Below are 23,450 nucleotides of genomic sequence, written 5' to 3'. Positions count from 1 at the left end.
GATTCACTTAAGAAACATGGGAGGGCGTTACTACGTGAGAGTGACTGGAAACTGAAGGACTACAAAACGATGGGAAGTAATTAATGAGAGACCTCTCTTCCATTCAAAATATCAGAGCAGTTAGTGATATGTTCAGAGCTTAGAAAGAGATAAAGCTCACCCAAGTTTTTCTAGTTTCTGAGTATTTGAGAGATGTTGTGTACCATGCAGATAATACCATTCTAATACTTTCTCCTTACTTTGTGTTTGGTGTGCATGTGAAAATTTGCTAAGTTCATGGACTGAATAGTTTTCCATGGATATTCTGTTACATGAACTCTTATATTTTAATCAAGAGACTTAAAGTATTTCAGTACTATGGCTGTTATTATTTGTATTCAGACAGGCAACATACATACATCATTAAAACTGAACAAAGTGTACAGCCTTGTCTGCATGTTATTTTTGTTATTCCTGAAAATGTTTGAAAATTGACTGAGGAAGTTTAGATATCATACACTTTAATTAGAGGAGGTCACAGTGCATCTGTGAATACAGGACACATTCTACAGAGGAATAAGAGGATCCAAAGTTGAGGAGGACAAACACAGGAGGTATTGGAGTTCAAAGGAAACTGTTGGTTTGTCCAGTTATGTGTAAGAAGTAAGAAGCAACTAAGTTTTATAACTTACCTAGATTTAACAAACCAAGTAAGAGAATGATACAGCCACTGAGGAAACATAACAAGACTGCAAAGTCTGCAAAGTCAGCTGTTCCACTGGCTTCAACAGCCTTCTGAGTCATTATGGCTAAAATGGCTGTCGGACCAATTGTTATGTCCTTACAGCTCCCGAAGATGATGTAGGTGAAGGAGCCCATGAAACCAGAGTACAAGCCATACTGTAAAAGGACATAAACTTATGGAATAATTCTGTAAACTAGTGGAAACCTTCATAACACTGCTGTTTTTAATAAACTGACTTGTTATAATAAAAACGTTTTTGGTTTTTACAATTTTCTGAGACACTGAGATACCAAGTTCCGCAGAAGTTCCTTTACGTACCAGTAAATCTACCGACATGAGCCTGATGTATTTTAGCACCTTGATATATCACAGGACTGAGCCAGGGTCGAACCTGCCAAGTTGGGCTCAGTAGGCCTATGCTCTACTGCCTGAGCTACTCAGCCTGGCTAATTGACTTCTTTAAAACAAAGGCAACTGTTAAAGTGAGAAAAGTCAGCTAGTCAAACAGTGAAATTTTCTAGTTTATTTCTTTGAACTGAGTTATACCTTTCACTGAAGCAACTACTAGTGTGTAATCTTCCTCAATTTCAGCACGAACCTACCTGCAGTGCCAAGTGTAGTGGTACATAGCTGCAGCAACAGCTAGAAAACTGTCAAGGTACTAAGAGAGTGGTCAAAGAAGGGAGTAGCATACGATCAGTCCCCGGCTAGTTAAACTGTGTGCCTTCTCTATGGCCATCTATGTAAACAAACTTGAACTTGTGAATTACAAGAAACTTTGGTCTTCAACTGTTACATTTCTCTGCCATCGGTTTATTTGCTCCCTCTAGCGGGATAAACTTTAATTATTTCATAAAGAAATATTTACTTTTGAAGTTTATTAAACTGGTTCTTAGGATTTCTTTTACGTACCAAAGTTGTCAATACATCAGCTGGTTCCTTCTCGATTGTAACCAACCTATCAGATTCTTGGAAATATCTTCTCTAGCCAATTAAAATTGGGAGTGTGTATGGGAATCCAGCCTATCCGTAAAGAGTTCTGGAAGCTTCCTCTTAAAAATACTATAAAAGAGGGCGCTTTAGGGTCATATGATCTGAATTGCTCCAGTGGTTGTGAGCATGGCGTGTCCGAAGGGAGGCAGGGGCGCAGCCTGTATGAGGAAGGCCCAGCGACTCAAGGTGATGGCAGAATTTTCCTAGACATGTGTGGATAGTTTGAGGGGAAGGTTTCAACCACTTTTATTTAATGTAAATTTCTAAATCTGGTGGTTTAAATGCAGAATTTTGACAAGTCTGAGGACTTGTAATGTAAGGGAACAAAGAGTGATGACTCTCTGCTGTATCCCATTTAACCTTGCATGGGGTGACTAAAGTTTTCAGAACCTCTAAATTTTGTAAGTCTTTTTGGCATTAATGTTTCTCACTTATTCACCCTGGTGTAGTATAAGATTAGCCTCTGTATCTTTGGGCCATAAGCCCGTTTAGGGTTTCAACTATTTCTACAAAGAGGGGAAATGTTTTGCCTCCTAGCATTTTGTTTACGGCTGGACATGTGTAACATTTTCTTTTTACACTAAAGCCAGTTAGTATGGGCAATCATGCCCCTGTATATTTATTTATGTGTGTAAAGTTTTTCTGGTGTTAGTCCCCTTTGGGAACAGTGAACCCCATAACTCTTGAACTATAGATAAGCCCACATTGTGGCAACTGTGTATAAATACTTTAACTGAGACCAACTGATAGGTTGTAAGCAGAATTAGAGAGCACCATAAGAAGCTAATGCCTCTACGAGGTGGGACTATGGTATACTTGGAGCGCAGACTCCTATCTTGTGTAAATGATCGAAGCAAAACATGCTCTTGTAAAATATCGTTCCTGTCAAGAGCAATGAGGCTCTTTCCTCCGTAAATCAACAAATTGATAACTATCTCAAGTTTTGTACCTGATGTTCAGACATCTAAATTCCCTATATTGTTAGAGTTGACAAGGTCATTAATATTGTTGTTATTCATTCAGATTTTCTGTTTCTCCATTTTTAAACTAGGAAAAAAAAAAAAAGGAAAATAAAATTTCAAAATTTGTTGTGTTAAGTTCTGCTCTAGTAATTCTTTGTCCTGCCATTCAACCCACATACTCCTTATCCCTCCATGAGCCACAAAAATTTCAGGAACAACAACAACAAGAACAAGAATAACTACTAACCCTTACAAGGAACCATTGCAAAACCACAAGTTGTAATGTGGAAGGAGAGAACTAATAATTTGTCTGAATGGATGGAACTGAAGGAATCTCTACCTCCTGGCCACACATAGAACTGGCCAATCTGGAAGTCCCTGAACAGACTGCAAGCTGAAGTTGCAAGAACAAGGGTCAACTTATATAAGTGGCATTTTCTGACCAGGACAGACTATGTGATTGTGGCGAATTTCAAACAACATAACATCTCTTATGTTGTCCGTTGTGCCCATCCAGATGTACCATGAATGGTTTGATTCAAGCTATATATAGGCTATATATACTAGCTTCGCTACAGTAATATACTGAAATTTATAATTAAATGCTTAACGTTTTATATATAACTAGCAAATGTACCCATGCTTCGCCACGGTATTCTACAATGTGTACGGATATCGAAGTAAATTGCTGTACATGAAGTGAATAAGAATTTTTTAATTGCATGTCTCTTGGCGTTATCCGAGAAAAAGCATAGGGAGGTCCACAGTCGTTGTTTCCGATGTAAAGTGCGAGTTGCAGAGTTGTGATGAAAACGACAGGTCCACTTGTCGGCCGCATTTCACTATGCGTAACGTCAGTCACATTTTCATGGGTAAATTTGTTTATAATACTGAATGATAAAGAGAATCAGATAAAAGAGTTTTAAAAAATGCACTCTCCCTTGCCTTCTGCCAGTCAAATCAAGAAGGGAATTATACATTACTATGGTACACAGGCGTTGGAGAAGGACCCCATTCCTATTGCTAGTTAAAGTTGATGTGGGGAGTACTGATTACAACAGCAGACGCCCTCCTGCTGACAGTCACTATTGATTTGTAAAGTATTAATTACAATGTAAGACACACTCCCTTCTAGATCGCTACAAATCGACTTAAATTAATAATGTAGGTCGACATACGGAAGTATATGCATGTTCACCTTCATTTACAGAATAACAGCTGCTAAACGGTGCATTCATATTGAAAAATGGATAGTATGAAAAGACGCCTCTGGCCTCATTTAGCGATCCAAATGGCTGGCCCTATGATATTTCCTCGTATCTCATTTGTTTAAAGGCAAGATTATTTTAGAAACGTTGAATAGGGTGAAATTTGTGTAAGGTTTTCACACAGTGAATTACTTTTCAGATATTTATGCAACAGCTTCAAACGTAGAATTTGGCTGGGTGGGCCAATATTCGTGTAGAATTTGATGATCCCTTCTTTCCTATAAGTGAATCAAACCATCAATTATATGAGTACAAAGTGCAAAATTTAAGTAATCCAGAAATAGAGCCAAATTTAATATAAGGGATAGAGATACAACAAAAAGTCATAGGACCAAAGTTGGAGATCGCTCCAAATTGAATTGAGATTGTGCCATCCATTTTGTGATACGACTCACCGTTTAGCCACCACATACCTTGAAAGGAAGTCTGCACCATCATTAAAATTGCCTCCATATTTCGATATTTTCCGGGAGTAAAAAATAAAATGTTTAAATATCTCGTAAATTTTCCGTCGGTTACAGGCTAAAAGCTATAATTTTGCCAAATTTCAATTTTCTAACTCGTCTGGAAGATAGTGCTGCCATCTTGATATGGGGGAGGGGGCTAAAAATTAGGACTTTCAGGAAACTTTTAAGCCAATGAAACCTATAGGCTATCGTTCTGGATAAATATCGCCGACTATGTTCTTATGCAGATTTGAAACTCCCAGCGTGTCCCTCTCAGACAATTTTGAGAATTTTAGATTTTTCTAGGGATCCTGAAGTCATCAGGTTGCCTGATACCAAGTTTTAAGTTTCTAGGATGCCTAGAATGGTCTCATTAGTTCACGCCTGTTTTCATTTTCATGCCTTAATTTATACATATAGTACAGTATATATAGATCGCGCCAAACTGACTTCTATTTATTAATATGGATTATATTTCACCCGCTTCCGTAGTGGTTCTAGGGGCGTCTTACTCCCACAGTATGTTTTCCAGGTAGTAAGTCATACTTGAAAGTCATACTGGAACATACACACGTCTATCACCTTGGGCATTTTTTACAATTTATATTTTCATCCTTCCTCACCCTCTATGCCAAAGGGGGCTGAAGTTGGACTTTAAAAATCCGGAATGTTACTATTCATCTCAGCGACCCCAAAAATGATGGATTAGGCAGTATATTCGATTATTATTGTGTCTCACTTCCCCCTCCCCCCTAAAGGGGGTTAAACTTTGAGTTTTAAAAAATCGGGAGTGTTACTATTCATCTCAGCGACACCGAAAACTGTGGCTTCGACACTATTTTCGATTTTAAAATCTGAATCCCCTCACCCCCCACCAGAAAGGGGGATGAACTTGGACTTAGAAAATATCCGGGGTCTCGCCATTCACCCAGCGACACCGACAACTATGGATTCAACATTATTTTCGTTTATTTTTATATATCACTCTCCCATTGCCACCCACCACAAAGGAGGCTGAACTTAAAAAAAAATTCCGGAGTGCCATTATTCATCTCAGCGACCCCGAAAAGTATGGATTCGACACTATTTTCGTTAATTTGTATATCTGACGCCCCTTGCCCCCCCGCCCCCAAGGTTTCCTGGGCTATCTTACCCCCACGTGGTTTGTCTCCTGATACTAACATTTCGATGTGTACATTTCACCTCGGCGACCCCGAAAACTATGTATTCGACACTATTTTCGATTAATTTTATATATCACTCCCCCCTCCCCCGATCCCAAAGGGGGATGGACTTGGACTTATAAAATAACTGGAATCTCACTATTCATCTCAGCGACTCGACAACTATGGATTCGACACTATTTTCGATTATTTTTATATATCATTCTCCCATCTCGCCCACCACGATGGGGGCTGAAATTGAACTTTAAAAAATTCCGGAGTGTCACTATTCATCTCAGCGACCCCAAAAAGTATGAATTCGACACTACATTCGATGATGTGTATATCTCAGTCCCCTCGCCCCCCGCCCCTAATGTTTCCTGGGGTGTATTACCCCCACGTGGTTTGTCTCCTGATACTAAAATTCCGGAGTGTCACTACTCATCTCAGCGACCCCGAAGACTACGTATTCGACAGTATTTTCTATTATTTCTATATATCACTCCCCCATCCCGCCAACGAAGGGGGCTGAATTTGAACATAAAAAATTCCGGAGTGTTGCTATTCATTTCAGCGAGCCCGAAATGTATTGATTCGACACTACTTTCGATGATATTTATATCTCACCCCTCGCCCCCACCCCGCCCCTTAGCTTTCCTGGGGGTGTCCTACCCCCACGTGGTTTGTCTCCTGATACTAAAAATCCGAAGTGTACAATTCACCTCGACGACCCCGTAAACTATGTATTCGACACTCTTTTCGATTATTTTATATATCACTCTCCCATCGCCCCTACCACGAAGGGGGCTGAACTTAGACTTAAAAAATTCCGGAGTGTGACTATTCATCTCAGCGACCATAAACAGTATGGATTCAACATTACTTTTGATAATTTTTGTATCTCAGCCCCCTTGCCCCCCCTGCCCATAAGGGTTTCTGTGCTGCCTTACCCCCACGTGGTTTATCTCCTGATAATAAAAATACGAAGTGTACAATTCACCTCGACGACCCCGAAAACTATGTATTCGACACTATTTTCGTTTAATTTTATATATCACTCCCCCCTCGCCCCCACCCAAAAGGGGGCTGAATTTGGACTTTAAAAAATCTGGAGTGTCACTATTCATCTCAGCGACCCCGAAAAGTATGGATTCGACACTATTTTCGTTAATTTGTATATCTGACCCCCTTGCCCCCCGCCCCCAAGGTTTCCTGGGCTGTCTTACCCCCACGTGGTTTGTCTCCTGATACTAAAAATCCGGAGTGTACAATTCACCTCGACGACCCCGAAAACTATGTATTAGACACTATTTTCGTTTAATTTTATATATCAGTCTCCCATCGTCCCCACCCAAATGGGAGCAGAAATTTGACTTTTCAAAAATCGGGAGTATCACTATTCACCTCAGCGACCCCAAAAACTATGGATTCGAAACTATTTTCATTTATTTTTTACCTGACCCCCTAACCCCCCCACCCGCAAGGGGGCTAGAGGTGGCTTACCCCCACAGTGCTCGTTTCCAGACAGCAAATAATAAGTGTTCAAAATTTGGTTGAAATTGCTCTAGTGGTTTAGGAGACGTGTCATTTACACACATACATCCATTTTTACATATAGTATAGATAGATTTTATATATCACTCCCCCCTCGCCCCCACCCCAAAGGGGGCTGAACTTGGACTTTAAAAAATCCGGAGTGTCACTATTCATCTCAGCGACCCCGAAAAGTATGGATTCGACACTGTTTTCGTTAATTTGTATATCTGACCCCCTTGCCCCTCACCCCTAAGGTTTCCTGGGCTGTCTTACCCCCACGTGGTTTGTCTCCTGATACTAAAAATAAGGAGTGTACAATTCACCTCGACGACCCCGAAAACTATGTATTCGACACTATTTTCGTTTAATTTTATATATCAGTCCCTCATCGCCCCCCACCCAAATGGGAGCAGAAATTTGACTTTTCAAAAATCGGGAGTGTCACTATTCACCTCAGCGACCCCAAAAACTATGGATTCGACACTATTTTCATTTATTTTTTACCTGACCCCCTAACCCCCTACCCGTAAGGGGGCTAGAGGTGGCTTACCCCCACAGTGCTCGTTTCAAGATAGCAAACAATAAGTGTTCAAAATTTGATTGAAATTGCACAGTGGTTTAGGAGACGTGTCGTTTACACACATACAAACATTCATTTTTATATAGATAGATAGATAGATATACTTTATATATTACTCCCCCCTCGCCCCCACCTCAAAGGGGGCTGAACTTGGACTTTAAAAAATCCGGAGTGTCACTATTCATCTCAGCGACTCCGAAAAGTATGGATTCGACACTGTTTTCGTTAATTTGTATATCTAACCCCCTTGCCCCCCGCCTCCAAGGTTTCCTGGGCTGTCTTACCCCCACGTGGTTTGTCTCCTGATACTAAACATTCGACACTATTTTCATTTATTTTTTACCTGACCCCCTAACCCCCTACCCGTATTCACCTTGACGACCCCGAAAACTATGTATTCGACACTATTTTCGTTTAATTTTATATATCAGTACCCCCTCGCCCCCCACCCAAATGGGAGCAGAAATTTGACTTTTAAAAATTCGGGAGTGTCACTATTCACCTCAACGGCCCCCAAAACTATAGATTCGACACTATTGTCGATTTGTTTACTTATATATGGTATAGATAGATTTTATATATCACTCCCCCCCTCGCCCCCTCCCCAAAGGGGGCTGAACTTGGACTTTGAAAAATCCGGAGTGTCACTATTCATCTCAGCGACCCCGAAAAGTATGGATTCGACACTATTTTCGATTTTTTTTACCTGACCCTCCTAACCCCCCACACCTAAAGGGGCTAGAGGTGGCTTACCCCCACAGTGCTCGACTCCAGATAGCAAATAATAAGTATTCAAAATCTGCTCCAGTGGTTTAGGAGGAGATGTGTCATTTACAAACATACAAACATTCATTTTTATAGATCCGCCGAAATTCCGATCTGACTCGTTTTCTGAGAGATTACGGCAAAGTTCCTTCCATTTTTCAATCTTTCTTTCCAGCAATCGATTTCGTACTTCCCGGACTAGGTCCAGGTTTTCCACCTGGTCAGTTGGGCCCCTAAATCTCTGCCATCTTTACCTGTAAGCTATTTTAATATGGATCAAATCCTTGAGGAGATCCGGAGTGGTGCCGTCTTGGGTGCCTCGGCGGTACTGAAACCGTGGCCGGACTGCATTCGTAGTCATTACCCGGCTAGGACCCGTTTCCAGCGCGGTCCGCACATTTTGACGACGGTCCAGAACATTATTATTATTACTGATGATGATGATTTTTTTTTTGCTTTACGTCGCGCCGACACAGATAGGTCTTATGGCGACGATGAGGCAGGAAGGGGCTAGGAGTGGGAAGGAAGCGGCCGTGGCCTTAATTAAGGTGTTTGCCTGGTGTGAAAATGGGAAACCACGGAAAACCATTTTCAGGGCTGCCGACAGTGGGGCTCGAACCCACGATCTCCCGAATACTGAATACTGGCCGCACTTAAGCGACTGCAGTTATCGAGCTCGGTGATTGTTGTTTAAAGGGGTTTAACATCGAGGTCGTCGGCCCCATTATTATTATTATTATTATTATTATTATTATTATTATTATTATTATTAGGGTGAGTGATATTAGTTGAATTTAGGTTATTATTATTATTATTATTATTATTATTATTATTATTATTATTATTATTATTATTATTATTATTATTATTATTATTATTATTGATGTTCTGGACCCCACAGCAAAATGCAAGACCGCTACTTGGCGGTAAATTACATCTGCTGCCATTATCATTACAGACAATGTGACCAGCACCATCGTCGCGCGTAGGCAAGTGCGCGGGATTTCTGGCGATACGAATGATATACTTCCGTGCATTATTGACCTAATTATAGATGTGAACAATTGCACGGTCAATATCATTCCTATAGTTTATTTCAAATGTGTTTATTTTTTTATTTTTTTTTATGCTAGGAGAATCTACTGTAATCTAACTTTAAGTTCTCCAAAGGAAAAGATGGTTCTTGAAAACGAACCCAGGAAAGATAAAAAAATGATCGGTTTATGATCAGAAGAAGTACATTATGAACAGTAAAATCAATTGGTCTCAACTACTTTTTCACCCCACCGACACCGACGTTAAGTTGATTCCCCCTGAGAATAAAGAAGACGTGTTTCTTTATGTTTAAATGAGATTCCAAATACCAATGTTCACGAATGTTACCTTCAGTTCTGAGATTTGAGTATCTCCATAAAAATAATTCACTTTTTTCACTTCCTTTCACACTCCCCCCCCCCCCCCCGAAGTGGATTTTCCGGCAAAAAATACTTCTTTCTTTAATAGTAAAGGATCTCCTAAATACCAATTATCACGACTCTAACATCTTCAGATTTGAGATATGTGTCATAAAAGGAATTCAACTCCTTTCACCCCCGCCTCCCAAGATGATCCCCCCACCCCCCAAACAACGCATTTTCTTTGTTTTTAATGGAGATACAAATACCAATTTTCACGTCTGTAACAGCTTTAGTTTTTATTAGATGTACGTATCCACATACAATTCATTTTTCAATTCTTTCACCTCCGCCCCCCTTCATTGGATTTTCCGAGAATTTGTGTTTCTTTACTTTTAAAGCAGATTCCAAATACCAATGTTCACGTCTGCAAAATCTTTCGTTTTTGAGATAACAGTATCTTCATACAAATATTTCAACTAATTTTTCGATTTCCCTCCCCCTCTTTACGTGGTTTTCCGAAAATAAAAACTACGTATTTCTTTATTTTAAAGGGGATTTCAAATACCAAATTTCACGTCTGTAACATCTTCAGTTTTTGAGACATCAGCATTCTAATTAAAAGAATTCAACCCCTTTTTCATTCACTCTTAACCCCCCCCCCACACCCAAGTGTTTTTTCCGAAAACAAAAAATACATGTTTCTTTATTTTTAGTAGAGATAAAAAATACTATTTTTCACTTCGGTAACATGTTAAGTTTTTGAGATATACTGTAGAAATGCTCATTTTAAAATTTCACCCCCTTTTTAGTTCCCCTTAAGTGTAGTTTTCAAAAACAAATCACCTATGTTTCTTTACTTTCACAGGAGACTTCAAATACCAATTTTTACGTCTGTAACATTTTACGTTTCTGGCCATGGGACTCTCCACTATTCGAACCCCGCCGAAAAAAAGACGAAGAGTGTTCACGGATCACGGCTGTCTGTGGCTTGGTCATTCCAGCTCTGGAACTGTGGACTGTTAGATCGGCAGCTTAGTACTGTTTGTTAAAAGTACTAAAATGCGTGGTTTTTAATTTATCGAGTATTTCATATTGCTTTTAATCGCACCATTTCTATTGACGTCACTGTAATGACCTATGTTCATTTTACTTGGGAAAACCACTAAGACAGTTTTTCTGAGAATGTAAAAAAGTAGGTGGAGAGTGAGTATCTGACATTATAATGAAAACTCCCCAACCTGATTGTGACTGACGGTAGGCAAGCAGGCCTGCCATTACAATGAAAATTCCCTAACCCAGTCTACATATGAGAAGAGACGTTTGGTGACTTCCCCGTCGCGTTACTAGGGTAACGTTAAGAGCTATGCAATATAATACAATCTTACTCACAACGTGTACACTACCTAACCTAGAATTCTGTATACAATGTAGAATTCCGTAACGAAGCACGGGTACATCAGCTAGTATATATACTGTGTATATATATATATAATAAGAGTTTTGTCTGTACATTGCTCAGAATTTGAAAAGAATGGTATTTCTATATCGGTCATTTCCACAGTAACAGATAAATGCACTTTTTACCTTTCTGTCTGTCTGTCTGTCTGTCTGTCTGTCTGTCTGTCTGTCTGTCTGTCTGTCTGTCTGTATGTATGTATGTATGTATGTATGTACACGCATCATGAGAAAATGACTGAAGAGAATTTAATGAAAATCAGTATGCAAAGTCGGTGGATGAGCCACTACAATCTAGGCTATAAATCGTTTTATTCATGCTGAGTGACATGGTAGTTAAGGGGAAGGCCAAAAATTTAATTCTCAAATATTTATACAATATTATTAGTGGTCCTATCAATAAATACTACATAAGTTACATAGAAATGACTTCCCGATTACCATACTGGGTATGATAACACAGATATTCAACAAACCAAAACAAACAAACCCCACGGAGTAACAGCCCCGAAGGGCCATGGCCTACCAAGCGACCTCTGCTCAGTCTGAAAGCCTACAGATTATGAGGTGTCGTGTGGTCAGCACGACGAACCCTCTTGGCCGTTACTCTTGGCTTTCTAGACCGGACACATATATTCATGAATTTGTATTTTTGTTGCTAAGTCCATATCAACGCCGAGCCACGAGAAAATGGGTTAACAGTATTGAATGAAAATCGGTATATAGAGTCGGGGAATAAGAAACTACAGTCTAAGCTCTAAACAAATGTATTCACCCTGGATGAAATTGTAGTTTAGGGGAAGGTGCCTAAAATTTAATTTTTAAATTCCTGTTATTGGTCCTATCGAAAAGTACGACAAACAAAAGTCACAGAGAATACAATTTCCGGTCATTTATGTTTTATTCAGTTTTACATACCGACTATCATAAAAGTGGTATTTCAGAGTCGGAAGAAAATTAAATGTGAAGGTCTACAATATTGAAAGCACGCAACATTGATCAACAATAACGTTACATTGACCACTGTTTGTTGTGATGTTCTCTGTCTCTTATGCTGCCACTCAACTCCGATAGATGGGATTACTGCTGCCTACCGAGTATAACGGCCTGACTGAATATTGGCGGGAAATAGTTGGGCAGTTCGAAAATTTTCTTCTTTAGCATGCCATTCCTCTGGTTCATACATTTTCTGACACTGCTGGTACGTAACACACTGGTTCATCATAGTACTCCAGCTATTCGATCCCTACACTGAGGCGCTGTTTTTTGTTTTTGAATGGGCCATGTGCACAGTTAAGGCAGAGGCTCACTTAGTAGAGTAGTAGTATGACCTGGTCTAGAATTACAATAATTTTGGTCTATTCGAAATTATAGCACCATAATTCACTAAATAACTCAAAATTCAACCCTGAAAAGGGCCGTTTCTTAAGAAAAGCTTCTTCCTCCTCACTTGTATTAAATTCTACATTCATTTTATTCCAAATTAGCAGTGAAGAGGGGTTTTCTCCTCTGGCTTGGAGAAAAAAAATGACTCCAAGTAAGATAGATTTGTCCGCCGCCAGTGTAGTGAATTGAGATTTTCTGACTCATCCGGTACTCCTAGGAAAGAGATTGGTAAAAGGCCGTATGTGGCGTCGGGAAGGGCATCTAGCCGTAAAAGTGAGGTTAGGGCCCTTCAGGATTTGTCGTCGGGAAGGGCATCTGTCCGTAAAACTAGACTCTGTGAGGTTAGGCCCTCCAAGATGGCGACTGTGAGGTTAGGCTAGCTCTCTTACGCAAAATCCGCGAATCAGCATTGCACTACTACTATACTAGGGGTCAATGACCTCGGGTGACAACCCGCATAGGTACACTACTAGGGGGTCAATGACCTCGTGGGAAAATGCTGACGCAGCACCCATTGTTTTAGAACATACCTAGCCCTATTACTTGTAGTCGGTCTTGGTTGAACGGAACTGTGTTTGTATCATCTGTATCCAACAATTAATTGCCGTCTATACACTTACCGACCGCATGATGGTAGGTTGCTACTAGCAACTTGCTAGATATTTTGATGGTACACATGTTACAATATTCATGATTATTATGTGCGTAATGCTTAAGTAGAAATGTTAAAACTCAGTGGCAGAATAGCGAAATTAATTTAAATCAATAAATTAAAGCAGAAAGTATACGCAAAAGATCAGAAGGTATACTCTACTGAATGAAGTTAAGCAGAAGGCATACGGCTTATACCCGCGTATACCCTTGACTACAGCCCTGTCTGTATCTGTGAAAAACTCACGATGTCTATAATTTTAAAAAAAAAGCATTCTGTTTTGGAATATGGATCTCTTACCTGGGGATCTAAACCTCCCACGACAGCGTTAGCAATTCCTTGAGGAATAGCAGTCAGGCCCACAGTAAATCCTGCTATTATATCATGAATGAGGTAGTTTATGGTATATGTTGGTAGCCATTTAATTATGGGAAGCTTTCTTTCAACAAAAGATTTACTGCAAATATTTCTTTGTCGCTTCTTGACCCAAAAACTTAATTTTTTAGAAACTTTTGCTTGATCTGATGAAGGTTCCACAAGTTTTCCTGGAAACAAAATAGAAAATATTCAGAATTAGTATGAGCTTAATAAGAGTGCCTACGCAGTCACTGTGTCTCTTCCAAATGCTGAGTTCCTAAACATTCCATTTTCATCTAATTATTCACTAAATTATTGGCATGGAGTAGGCCCAATTTGAAAAAAAAAATTCTTAGCAGACACAGTAGGGGTTCCCATAGCCTACTACGAAAAACGTAAAAGTAAGCAATTTCCTCAAATGTGCTGAAAGTTGAAGGGATAAAAGGGCCCGGAAAAGTTTCAAATTTTAAGTCTTGGGTAGCTCTAAAAAAAACTAAAAAACAAATTTCGTAAATCACTTCCGGCCTAAATGTATTTATGGAAAAAAGCTTAAAATCGTTTCTTTACTTGTTTTCTTTTTAATTCAAATCTAGCCAAATTAACTTGTTTACATAATTCTTTCTGTAATTTCCTTGGTTCAATATCCTCAGGATTTTTTGATTTTTTTTTTTTTTTAATGTCCAGGCCGAAGAACTTAAGTGAAACTCTGCAGTGACTCACATTAGCGCTGGCAGTGGTGCTTAAGTGAAACAATGCATTGACCGTTGCCTACGAGATATCTCGTAGGCAACGCATTGACTCACGTTAGCACTCGCAGTGGCAGAAAAGGCAAACTGTTAATCTAATCGACCGGATAACGATTGTTATGAAAAGGGTTTAATGTTTAGGAATAACTAAAGAATATTATATTGTCATACTTTATTATATTTTATTTACCTAAAATTCGTAGCTCATATCCCTAGAATATTTTCAACATTGAGTTGCTTGGCAAGAACTGTAGATTTCTATATGTAACTTATTTTAACCTCTGAGAATGTGACCATAGAATGCATCACAGAATGACGAAATATTAATATCTTGGATCTGCAATTGCCGACGATGGTCAGCTTTCCGAAAGGACATCACAAGGATCAACGTTTCTGGATAACGCCGGGATCATCACTTTTTTTTAAGTTATTCAACGTTTCATTTACCTTGTACATAGTCATCAAGCGAACGCTGATGAATATGATGACTATTTCTCAACGTAGAGGTACCAGGTGTAAGATAATTCACCATTCAGACTTCTAGAGATGACGAGGCCAAAACAAATAAGGGTCATTAAATAATCAGATGTCGGAAATTGATAATTTACTTACTTCTGACCAGATTTAGAGTGCTACTATTATAATAAGTGTAGCAGTGGCGGTTCGTGACATTTTACTCTGGCTGGGCTGTGCCGCCATTTCTTCGCCCTCCCCAATCGGTCCAGTTTTCACTAACGAGGGCCATGATACTTTTAGATGAATAATAATAATAATAATAATAATAATAATAATAATAATAATAATAATAATAATAATAATAATAATCCGATGACACTGGCTGATTAGCTGAATAGAAATCTGCTTGCACTACAAAATAAATAAATAAATTAATTAATTAACTACACTACAATGGCATTTTGCACACATTAATTAGTTAACAGGTAATGCAATCCCGAGTACTATGGCACTGCACTGTTTCACTGATCATAATCACAAGTGATAATAACGACATTCAGGAAAACAAACAAACAGTGCACTCCCGAATTTGTCTCTTCTTGCTCAAATTTCAAAGCATGAAAAAGTATTTAACAATTTGACCAACCTACAAATAAAGCTGTCACGTTATGGTTACATTTTGAATCTTTATTTTAGCTCCTTTATAGAAATGAATTATTTAAATATTCAGTATAATGGAATTCGTTGTTTTCTAAAATGTTTTGGAATTAATCTCTAACAACAATTAATGTAAAGTAGGTAAGGGTTATTCTGCCCGAAGGCAGGTCCGAACCTCCGCGGAGGTGTTACTGAGCCGGAGTTTACGTGCGGTAGGGTGGCCAGTTCCTTTCCGCTCCTCCATTCACTCCTCCTGACCACGTCCAATGTTGCTTAACTTCGGAGATCTCACGGGATCCGGTGTTTCAACACGGCTACGGCCGTTGGCATTAATGTAAGACGTGGGGGAAAAAGCCTAGGTAGGCCTACATTGTAAAGTGGTTGGCGACGTTGCTGAGGGCTCCGCCGTTCAGCACTTACACCCTCTTGCACTCTTCCTTCCCCTGACAAGCCCACATCGTCCTTCCAGGCTCCTCCCGAACCTCGCACATTTGCTAAGTCTGGGGACCTACTGAGAGCTCTCCTGGCACACTCCGAGGGCCTCAAGACTAACGAGAAAACATCGTGCTTGGTGGGCAGCAGCCACGGTCTGAAAGCCTCTGCCATTTCCCTGAAATTAGAAAAGCGAAATGTTTACAGTAGATAAAAATAAAAATATAACATTGTATAACTGAATAGCTCACCACATAAGTTCGACTTCGCTACATTTGTCCATATGGGGCGGGGCACAAAAGCCCTTCATGCACGAACTGTCACTGATGTGCAGTCTAATACTTCAAAAAACTGTTCAAAAATACACCCTCCTGCTGCAGTACAAGCTATGTAATAACGCCCGACTGCCTATCGTGCACGTTCAGAGATTCCTGCCATTCTAAGAATGAAGCGCCATCCGAAGAGTCACCGTTTTGCACCACAAAAGCAACATCGCCTGAGGTATGACGGGAAGTTGCGAAAGGTGGCTTCCAGTAGCCTTACCGATGCTGTATAGTCGTCCAAAGCATTATTTCACAGGTAATTATGCATAGATGTCTTATAACATTCATGGTAAGGAGTTATAACCAAATCCACAAATGTTTGGCGGAACTGTGGAGGATCAAACCATCCTTCGGGCTGAATACCCAACATACTGGATCGCCAATGAGCAGAATCTTGTCACGCAGGAGCTCTACTAGGCGCTGGTAAATCTACCGACCCAAGGTTGGCGTATTTGAACACCTTGAAATAACATCAGACTGAACCAGAATCGAACTCACCCTTTTTGAATTAAGTAGTTCAGCATTCGAGCACCTGAGCTACTCAATCCATGGTATTACTCCAGTTATCGTCCATAAGAACGTATTTACTAGGAAAATCAAAGAGGTCTAGACCCTTTCATAAGCTTCCTCTGTATTATGGTCCATTTAAAAGTTCTCCGTGCTGCAAGCTGAAGTCACTAGATATTTGTTTTTATTTATTTGTACTTTCTACAATGATAGGCTGCCTAAATCTGACAAAGTATAAACCAACATCCTCATGTGTGGATTAGTAGTAGAGCGTCAGCCTCCAGATTCCAATATCGCGAGTTCAAACCCAGCAATTTCTGAAAGGCAGAAAAAGAGTCCTTCGACATTTCATGTTGTATAATATCGGCATGTAAGAGATCATCTCAAGTGGCAGATTTGGTGTTTAACCGTCGCTATTAATTAAAATTCAGATCGACCAGGATTCCTCTGCCACTGATGAAGTGATTTTTTTTTTTTTTTTTTTTTTGCTAGTGGCTTTATGTCACACCGACCGACACAAACAGGTATTATGGCGACGATAGGTTAGGAAAGGCCTAGGAGTTAGAAGGAAGCGGCCATGACCTTAATTAAGGTACAGCCCCAGCATTTGCCTGGTGTGAAAATGGGAAACCATGGAAAACCATCTTCGGGGCTGCCGACAGTGGGATTCGAACCCGCTATCTCCCAGATGCAAGCTCACAGCCACGCGCCCCAGACCGTACGGTCAACTCGCCCGGTCTGATGGAGTAAAACAGAACGTCTAAATTGAAACGCAGACAGCCTAAAGGGACTCAAATTAAAATGCCTCAAATGCGGTAGCTGAGATATATTTTTTTACATCGTTATGGCCTACTCAGGAGCACGGTTGAACTTGCTTAGCTGATGTGTTGGCCTTCTTTTCCTCCCAAAATCTCTTCATCCTCTCGCTGAGCTTCTTCCTTCATTCTTCTGTCCAAGTGTTGGGTTTGTTTTCAAAGGGATGATTGTCGATTTTGGTTCAGAATTTGCATCTGTCCTGTACAATGTCTTCTGAGATGTTGATTTTCTGGAGATCTGTTTCAGTTTCACGAAGCCAGCTGTTCTTGGTTTTAGATGAAAGGGCCAGGTTGAGAATTCTTTTAGTTAGCCTGTTAGTGTTCATTCTGATAATGTGTCCATAAAATTTCAATCGTCTTTTCCGAAAAGTGTGAATTTTTTTTTCAGAATGACAATATATCTCCTGGGATGATTTTTTTCTCCATATTCCATCTATACAAAGTGGGCCAAAAATTTTTCGTAAAATTTTCCTTTTTTGTTTCTCAATGTCTTTGGTTAAAGATCTGCCACCAATGATTAAGGTTTCTGAGGCATATAACGCTTCAGGTTTGATCACTGTATTATAGTGTCTAAGTTTTGCATTCCGAGATATTGATTTTTTATTATACCTGTTCCAAGTGATCCTGTATGCTTATTATTATTATTATTATTATTATTATTATTATTATTATTATTATTATTATTATTATTATTATTATTATTATTATTATTAAAATAGCAAAATGATCAAATACTACTGGGAGAGAGGAATGGAGAAATAACTATTTAAGAAGAGATCAGTGATCCAACACACCAAGCCATCCCAGCTTTAGGTGTAGGAACAGTTGAGAAGTTCCTGTTGCCCTGATACCTGCTGTCTTCCTAATAGATATCTGCATCTGTGGAACTCTGGATGTCCACGAGATTGAGAACAGTTTGGAGCGTCGTCTTCCTTATCGACACAAACTCAGCTACCAGCTGAGAGCTCAGAATACTTGGACTCGCCTAAGTGAATGCATCGCAAGAAAACTCGTCAGCATACAGTGGGATAAATTATTAAGTTCGGACGATGCCAAAAGTATGGACTCGCCAATTGCACGTGACGTGATGGAAATATTCGAGTTCTTCAGTTGAAAACTTCAAAGGAAAAAATGACTCGCTCATAACAACGTGTGTTCTCGTTGGAGATCGGAGGGTGGCTTGACAAGAATCCTGAAGAAGCGGCGGACGAGTTGGTTCCTGCTACGGCTTCTGCTTCAGATTCTTGTGACTTCGCTGAGGCACCTAAAGGTGTCGTTCAGAAACAGCTATCATTACCGATTGGACCTCAAGTTACTCGATGTGGAAGATCAGTAAAAGCGCCACATAGGTTGGACTTATACTGAATGAGAAGGCTGTATTGTTTGTTTTGGTCTTTGTAAATCTTATTGCCTTCTTTTAATTAGGTGGGAGGATGTGACAACACCAGCGCGGACATTTTCTTATTTCTTAGACTTTGGTCTTTACGCGACATTGTTTAAAAGTCGACATGCATATGTTGCGTACGTTGGTTTTCTCACGGAATATTGTTAAGTAAAGTTGTTGTTAAATAAGTCTGTTTCTTGTTTAATTACCCGATATTCGACGAGGGTATTTAAGGGTTGTAGTAAGGATATAAAGGAAAGGACAAAAAAGTCGCTGGTACGATCTCAATTAGATTATGGGACCCTCACCAGGATTATGTGATTCGAGAACCGGAAAAGATCGAAAGGAAAGCAGCACGAATTCTTCTACTTAATTGCCAACAAGCTACGGCAGTATTGCAAATTTTGAGCTGGGAGTAAGTTGCTCGACTAAGCAGTATGTTCCGAGAAGTCAGCAGAGAGATGGCGTGGAATGAGAGTAGACCAATATGCTTGAATGGAGTTTTTATAAGTAAGAAAGATCATAATAGGAAGATTAAGTTCGAATTAAAGAAAATGTGGGCAAATATTAATTCATAGGAAGTGGGACTAGGAATAATTTCCAGCTTCTCTGAAATCATTTGACAAAAGACTTGGTAAACTGATATTGTACCTGCTACCTGGGGAACAGCGCTAAATGCAGATCAGTGGCATCTGGTTGACTGATAATAGGTTTGACATGTTTGGTCGAGTTATAACTTAAACTCTTCAATAGCCTGTTGAGTGATAAGTTGTTATCTCTCAATCTGTCATCATTATCACATGCCATTTCCTTTATTTTTAGTACCGGTATTCAGATAAGCATGTGATTATTATACATTATTATAAATGATGAAGTAGACCCCAGGCGATCTTTTCAGCCTTTGAGATTAAAATAAGAGATTTCATACTTTTCCTGATAGATAAACAGTACCTCCGTTCACATAAGAGACTCACGATGGTTCTGCGTGCTGACATATAACTGCATTTATTAGCTAACTAGCAATTACCCGCGGCTTCGCTCGCGTGGATTTCGTAATTTGATCAAAGAAATCATTTCTCGGCATTGTACTAAGACATTATCTGAAAATCCCTAAAGTATAAAAACTCACCCAAACATGGAGTTACATTTACCCCAGGAATTCTTTGAAAACCCTGTTTGTGGTATTACCTTTTGGGGCTAACACGACCATGCGACATAGAACTGTACATGTGAGAAACGGTCTTCTCTCAAGTCGAAAAAATAAATACATGTTTCTTTATTTTTAAAGAAGATTCCAAATACCCATTCCCACATCTGTAACATCTTCAGTTTTTGAGATATACATAAGTATCCCCATAAAAAGAATTCAACCCCTTGATCAGTCCTTCCCCCACCTGATCTAAGTGTATTTTCCAAAAACAAAATTACATGTTTATTTTTAAAGGAGATTCCAAATACCAATTTTCTCGCCTGTAACATCTTCAGTTTTTAAGATATAAGTCTCCTCATAAAAAACAATTTTCAACTATTTTTCATTTCTTTTCACCCCCTGTTAAGTGCCTTCTCCGAAAACAAAAACGTACATGTTTCTGTATTTTTAAAGGACCTTCCTTCCAAATACCAATTTTCTTGTCTCTAAAATGTGAAGTTTTTGACATATAATGTAGATATACCGGTACTCATTTTAAAAAAATCACCCGCTTTTCCTATTCTTTTCAGCCCCGGAACTGGATTTTCCGAAAACCAAACTAATACATGTTTCATTATTTTTAAAAGACATTCCAAATACCAGTTTTCATGTCTGTACGTCTGTAATACCTTCAGTTTTGAGATAGATGTATACTCATACGAATAATTCAATTTTTCTTCACTTCTTTCCACCCCTCTCCGCCTTAAGTGGACTTTCCGAAAAAAATACGTATTTTTTATTTTGAAAGGAAATTCAAAATACCAACTTTCACGTCTGTAACAGCTTCAGCTTTTAAGATAAAGTATCCTCATAAACATATTTCAACTCCTTATTTACTTATTTTTCAACCCCACACCCCTTACGTCGATTTTCCGAAAAAACAAATGCGTGTTTCTTCATTTTTAAAGGAGATTCCAAATACTAATTTTCACGTCTGTAACATCTTCAGTTTTTGATATATAAGTATACTCATAAAAGTAATTCAACTCCATTTTCAACCCCCTTCCTACCCGTTAAATTGATTCCCCCCTCCCCGAAAGTACGCGTTTCTTCATTTTTAAAAGAGATTCTAAATACCAATTTTCACGTCATTAACATATTTAGTTTTTGAGATATAAGTACCCTCAAACAAAGAATTCAACTAATTTTTCAATTCACTCACCCCCCTTAAGTGGATTTTCCGAAGACAAAAGAACACATGTTTCTTTACTTAGAAAGAAGATTCCAAATACAAATGTTCTAGCCTCTAACATGTTCAGTTTTGAGATATAAGTATCCCCATACAAAGAATTCAACTCCTTTTTCACCCAAACCCGTTAAGTTGATCCCTCCCCCCTCCAAAAATGCGTGTTTCTTTATTTTTTAAGGTGATTACAATTACAAATTTTCACGTGTGTAACCTTAAGTTTTTGTGATATAAGTATCTTTATAAAAAGAATTAAATTTTTTACTTCCTTTCACACTCCCCATTCAAGTGAATTTCCCGAAAACAAACAGTACACGTTTCTTAAAAGAGCATCCAAATACCAATTATCATGACTGTAACATCTTCAGTTTTTGAGATATATGTATCCTCGTAAAAGGAATTCATCTCTGTTTTCATCCCCCCTCCACACCAAGTTGATTCCCCCACCAAATGTGTTTTTCTTTATTTTTAAAGGAGATTCCAAATACCAGTTTTCACGTTTGCAACACCTTTAGATTTTTCGGTGTATATATACATTTTCATACAAATAATTCCACTAATATTTCAATTCTTTCACCCCCCCCCCCCCCCCCCGTTAAGGGTTTTCCCCGAAAACCAAAGAATGCATGTTTCATTATTTTTAAAGGAGATTCCAAATACCAATGTTCACGTCTGCAACATGTTAAGTTTCTGCGATATACTGTAGATACGCTAATTTTTAAATTTCACCTCCTTTTTCAGTTCCCCTTAACTGGATTTTCCGAAAAAATATTTATATTTCTTTAGTTTTACAGGAAATTCCAAATATCAGTTTTCAAATCTGCAATATGTTACGTGTCTGAGATAATTTGCAGATATAGTCTTTTTTTTTTAAATTCACCCCGTTTTTCACTCCTGTTCACCCCCTATTCTTCGGATTATCCAAAAAATGCAAAAATACGTGTTTCTTTAGTTTCAAAGGAGATTCCAAATTTCAACTTTCATGTCTGTAACATCTTCAATTTTTGAGATATAATTCTCCTCATAAAAGGTGTTCAACCAGTTTTCCCCCTTTTTCAGCCCTCATAATGGGATTTTCCGAAAGCAAGAAAATATGTGTTTCTTTATTTTTAAAGGAGATTCCAAATACCAATTTTTACGTCTGTAAACTTTTAAGTTTTTGAGATACAGATATTCTCATTTTAAAAATTCACCTCCCTTTTCACCCCCTTAGCGACGGAATATCCAGAAATCTTCTCTTAGCGAGCACCTACATGTTAATATAAACGTATACCCAAAATTTCATTTCTTTATGTCCAGTAGTTTTGGCTCGGCGATGATGAATCAGTCAGTCAGTCAGTCAGTCAGTCAGTCAGTCAGTCAGTCAGTCAGTCAGTCAGTCAGTCAGTCAGTCAGTCAGTCAGTCAGGACAAATTATTTTATATACCGTATATATAGATTTACGTCACGATCTGGAAAAATAGCGAGTTGATTCGAATAGAAACCAGCATAGAGCATGGTACCTTCGAGTATATCAGTTATAACGCATTTACACTGACTGGCAGAGCAAATGCAACACCAAGAAGGAGTGGTCAGAACTTTATGCCAATTGCAGGGTAGACTGACGTCACTGAGGTATGCTCATGATGTGAAATGCGCCGCTGTGCTGCGCACGTAGCGAACGATAAATGGGACACGGCGTTGGCGAATGGCCCACTTCGTACCGTGATTTCTCAGCCGACAGTCATTGTAGAACGTGTTGTCGTGTGCCACAGGACACGTGTATAGCTAAGAATGCCAGGCCGCCGTCAACGGAGGCATTTCCAGCAGACAGACGACTTTACGAGGGGTATGGTTATCGGGCTGAGAAGGGCAGATTGGTCGCTTCGTCAAATCGCAGCCGATACCCATAGGGATGTGTCCACGGTGCAGCGCCTGTGGCGAAGATGGTTGGCGCAGGGACATGTGGCACGTGCGAGGGGTCCAGGCGCAGCCCGAGTGACGTCAGCACGCGAGGATCGGCGCATCCGCCGCCAAGCGGTGGCAGCCCCGCACGCCACGTCAACCGCCATTCTTCAGCATGTGCAAGACA

At 39.4% G+C, this 23,450-nt stretch overlaps 1 protein-coding gene across 1 annotated transcript in view; it reads right to left on the bottom strand.

Annotated features, from left to right (window-relative positions):
* Positions 1–23,450, bottom strand: part of LOC136876369 (sodium-independent sulfate anion transporter) — a 94,404-nt gene that overhangs the window by 64,092 nt on the left and 6,862 nt on the right. The window contains exons 2-4 of the mRNA XM_068228268.1: positions 15,964–16,153; positions 13,628–13,879; positions 672–879 (exon numbers count right to left, since the gene is read on the bottom strand). Coding sequence (XP_068084369.1) covers positions 672–879; positions 13,628–13,879; positions 15,964–16,153 — 650 coding nt within the window. The remainder of the gene's footprint in view (positions 1–671; positions 880–13,627; positions 13,880–15,963; positions 16,154–23,450) is intronic.

Source organism: Anabrus simplex, chromosome 6 (genome assembly GCF_040414725.1).
Source record: "Anabrus simplex isolate iqAnaSimp1 chromosome 6, ASM4041472v1, whole genome shotgun sequence".
NCBI lineage: Eukaryota > Metazoa > Arthropoda > Insecta > Orthoptera > Tettigoniidae > Anabrus > Anabrus simplex.
The sequence above is the reverse complement of the archived record's forward strand: the minus strand, read 5'-3'. Positions and strand labels throughout refer to the sequence as shown.